General features: G+C 34.9%; 1 protein-coding gene across 1 annotated transcript; it reads left to right on the top strand.

Moving 5' to 3' along the window:
- On the top strand, positions 1,191–3,217 carry LOC109345717. Its single transcript, XM_019584883.1, has 2 exons — positions 1,191–2,017; positions 2,752–3,217. The coding sequence occupies exons 1-2, from the start codon at positions 1,525–1,527 to the stop codon at positions 2,829–2,831; spliced, it is 573 nt and encodes a 190-aa protein (XP_019440428.1). The 5' UTR covers positions 1,191–1,524; the 3' UTR covers positions 2,832–3,217.

The raw sequence follows: 4,430 nt of genomic DNA, 5'->3' as shown, positions 1-4,430 counted from the left end.
GATCTCATATCATAGTACTAAAATTCAGGCATATTTTTAGAATTAGTTATTAGCACAGGAGTTATTTTCAAACAACAAAATACTAATTAAAATTGCACAATTATTTTTTTCAAAATGGGAGAAATTTATAATTATTTTTAATAATTCTTCTGGGGTATATCTGATTGTGGTATGAGAAAATAATATCATAATTATTTTACACATTAATATTTTAAGAGTTTTTTACATTGTGTGGTTTACATATCATCCATCATTAAGATGTTAATTATCATTATTGTGTTAATTATCATTAACTTTTAATATGATATATTTTGGGATGCAGTGATAACTAAAAGGGGAATAATTCCATTAATATGATATATTGTTATCTAGTCTCAGTGATCATTTGAGCTTGGATATTTCTGAATCTTTGATCATTTGAGAAACAATGTGGCTCTTAACTCTTCTAGTCCATGATCGGTTGAGACTAGGATTAATAAATAGTTTAGGTTTCCTCTTCGGTTCGGTTATATACACAACAGTAGATTATGACTCCACATCTTCACATAAGGATTGTGCTAATCCTCACCGAACTGATAAAGCTATTTCATTCATGTTCAAGAGGTACGAGATTCGTCTTATTATTTGAGTGTTCTATGATTATATATGACTGCTAATAAATTTTCTTAAATGTCCATCCCTAACCAATAGTCTCGTTCATATTCAAATTATTGATATAATTTTTACAAGTAATCCTTGATTAAAAATTTTAATTTATGTGAAACCATCAATTGGGAACCATATAATAAATATTCCTTTACCAAATAAAAAACAATGGTCTCCCTCGAATTTGTCATGTATTGTTCAAATTAACGGTAAGACTGACAATGACACATCATGAGGGGGCAACTAAATAATCGGCTGCAATGCTATTAGTGTAAAGAGGCTAATCTTAATTTTGGATATGGATGGTTTATGTAAAACAAATATATATCCTAATCCTGGATAATTTATGGCTAATACTTTTGAAACCGAATGTAGCTGCACCATCCAATACAAGCACAACATACCCTACACTGCTAAATATTACTCACCTTCCTCCTATAATTAAGTTTAATTATAACATCCACCGTTACAAATGAATGGTGAAATATCAAACACCAAACTCAACCCTCTCCTTTAATAGCTCTTATATATATCCTTCCCTGTTTCCGATTCACTCCCTGTCTCGCCGCCACCATCATTGCACCACCACAACGGGCGAGGCAACTCTTCTTACCTAGCTGCCTCGGCCATTATCACAACCGTCTCTTTTCATTCATCAACCACTCACACATCTTAATTAATTATTTTCCTTCCCCTCAAGAAAAATACTTAGTTCCATCTTGACTCTTATTACATATATAACCGCTTTGTTAATGTTTTCCCCGAGGTTATATAAAATACAAATCACACTTAATCCTGATTCAAGCTGGGCAGGATCACAAATATAGCTCTCATAAAACGCAATAACCAACAACTTGAACTCAATATTGTTATATAGCTATGAGTGGAGAGGAGCAACAACGACCCAATGTGGAGTCAACAACAATACCATCATCGTCGTCATCATCCTCAATTGAGGAGTTACAACATATGCCATTGACACTAACTGAGTTGAAGAAAAGGAGGCGTCTAACAAAGCAGCTATCAATGACGTCAATGTGTGAAACGCCACAAGACATAGCATGGGAGAGAAGGAGGAGACAGATTCAGAAGCAAGAGCGTGGAAGGAGAAATAGCATTCATGATTGTGGTGGTCACCTTACAGATGAAGATTTGAATGAACTCAAAGGTTGCATTGAATTGGGTTTTGGATTCAATGAGGAAGATGGGCAGACACTTTGTAACACATTGCCTGCTCTCGACCTCTATTTTGCCGTCAACCGCCAGTTGTCGCCTAGTCCAGTCTCAACCCCTCACAGCCTTGGTGGTCGAACTTCATCATTCGGTAGTCCAAGGAGTGGTGACTCTGATTCTTGGAAGATTTTAAGCCCAGGTTAGTATTTCTTTTTCTTTTTTGGAAACAGTATTAATTACTTGAATACCTAGTCAAGATAATTTCCATGCACAAAAGTAGTTCTATCCAAAATGTTGTCTGATTTTTTAAATCACATTTTCATTTGAGCAATGTTTTTATTGTTACCACTTACCAAATACACTCCGAGAATTCTACTTTTTAAATAAAAGCTAAATGAATTTCAGAAAACCATTAACATAAGCCTAAGCATTTTTACGTTCAATTTATTTTTAGGTGCTGCAAAAGAATTATATTATTAAAATGCACCGAAAAATGTTAAGTTAGTACATGGTTAAGAAGTGATAGAGTGGTAGAATTGAAGATAACGTCATTTTTAGATAACGAAATAGACTACATTGTAGCTAATGAGATGATGCTCCAGAGTTTTTATTGAACTTTGCCATACCCATGTGTATTGTGAAATGGAGTTTTGGATCAAGTGGTAAAGGGATGCTAATATCCAGCGAAATGTAAAGAAGTTGGGAAACTGAGTGAATTTACTTAACAAAAAGCATTTAGGATAGTTGGTTCTTGACAAACTGCATGCACCCTCTTTGATATAATCATAATTTTGATATGCGTTTTTTAACCATTTCACCCAAAATTATTAATCCATAGGTATTTGCTATGAATATGTTTTAAATTTCATGTCTTTAGTCCGCGTGTTGTAATAATTTGCTGACGACGGAGGCTCTTGGTGTACATATATGCAGGAGATGACCCTGAGCATGTAAAGACAAAGATAAGGCATTGGGCTCAAGCCGTTGCATGTTGTGTAATGCAGTCTCATTGAAGTGTGAGATTCTTGATTTGTACAGAAACAGATACTTCTAGAGATGCACACGTATATAGAAAGACGTACGTGTAGGAAATTGAGGAAAAAAAAGTCTCTACAACTTTATTTCGGTTTTCTCGTTTTTGGGAGCAGTTAAACAATTCAATGGACAAACCCAATGGTTAACTCCAATTTTAATATTGGTTTGAAGATTATGGTCTAAGCGACCACCCCATTTCCATTTATGTTTTTATGTGCTTATATATAATATGTATATTTGGATGTGCAACTGTATCTCTGAGGGTCTATTCGTGTAACCAATTTTGAGCTAGGACTGGCAAAATACCACAGCATAGGGATATGTTTTTGTTTACCCTAATTCAAATGAAATGTATTTGTATGTATATATTCTATCTATAAAATGATAAGTTATATATATACACTTTCAAATTATGAAATACATGTTGTTATATTAAGAATTTGGAAACCATCTATAATGAGAGAAAATCAAGAATAGGGTTTGACTCCAAAGTTTCCGAATCTAATGGCTAGTCATCATGAACATCAATGAGTCCCTCGTTCTTTGGAACTTCCTTAGTGGATTGGAGGATTCTACAAATAGTATTAAACCTACAACTCCTCAACTAAATCCTAAATCTACTAGAAAAAAATCATTTGCATAAGCTCTCAAGAACACTTGTGACATTATCGTCTCTTAATTACCACAACCTTGTATAAAGGGTGATATTATAGCCATAAAAATACCAAAAGCTAACTACCAAACTCGTCTACAAAGATGAAAGAACCATTTACATGGCAGATTCATCATCTCCAAAGGGGACAACCCCATCAAGTTTCCTAATCTAAAAACAAAGCTCACTGGCCTTTGGAGCATGGTTGGGAAATGGAGTATGATCTCTTTGGATAGAGGTTTTTATGATTTCTCCTTCTCCTCGATTGATGACATGAGAAGTGTGTGCCCTAGGATCCTAGAACCTTAAACATGGTTTCATGTGTCTCTCCCTAGACTCCATATTTCAAAACAAGCCTTCAAAAGGTAACTCACTCCCAATGCTGGATTAAAATTTTTGGCCTTCCTCAAGAATATTGGAGTGCTAGGACCATCTTCTCCATTGTAGAGAGTATTGGTACACCCATCTCCCTTGATGGTGCAACAAATAATATAACGTTTGTGCACTTTGCTAGAGTTCTTGTGGACAATAATCTTAAGACATCTCTTCCTGGTTAGATCCTTGGTGGATAGGGAAGGGTTTTTTTTTCTTTGTGCCTATTGAATATGAAAATCTCCCATATTTTTATTTGGGTTGATAATCAATTGGCCACTTGGTTTCTAAGTGTCAGAGATTAACAAAGAAGAAGGTGGAAAAGGAGGCTCCCAAACCGGTGGCTAGAAATGTTTCCCCAATGGAAAAATTATCTGCCAAAGATAATAATCTAATCATTAATCTGGAAATTGATAATAGGGAAGATCAAAACCTAGAAGGTCTGGAAAAGATAATTCTCACCCAAGTTAATGAAGCTCATCAAGTGGACTCCTCTGATAAGGAATTGATTGACACAAGAGTGGAAAACTCAGTTGAAAGAGTTGCTCCAACT

This window comes from Lupinus angustifolius, chromosome LG04 (genome assembly GCF_001865875.1).
Source record: "Lupinus angustifolius cultivar Tanjil chromosome LG04, LupAngTanjil_v1.0, whole genome shotgun sequence".
In the NCBI taxonomy this organism is placed as follows: domain Eukaryota; kingdom Viridiplantae; phylum Streptophyta; class Magnoliopsida; order Fabales; family Fabaceae; genus Lupinus; species Lupinus angustifolius.
The sequence above is the reverse complement of the archived record's forward strand: the minus strand, read 5'-3'. Positions and strand labels throughout refer to the sequence as shown.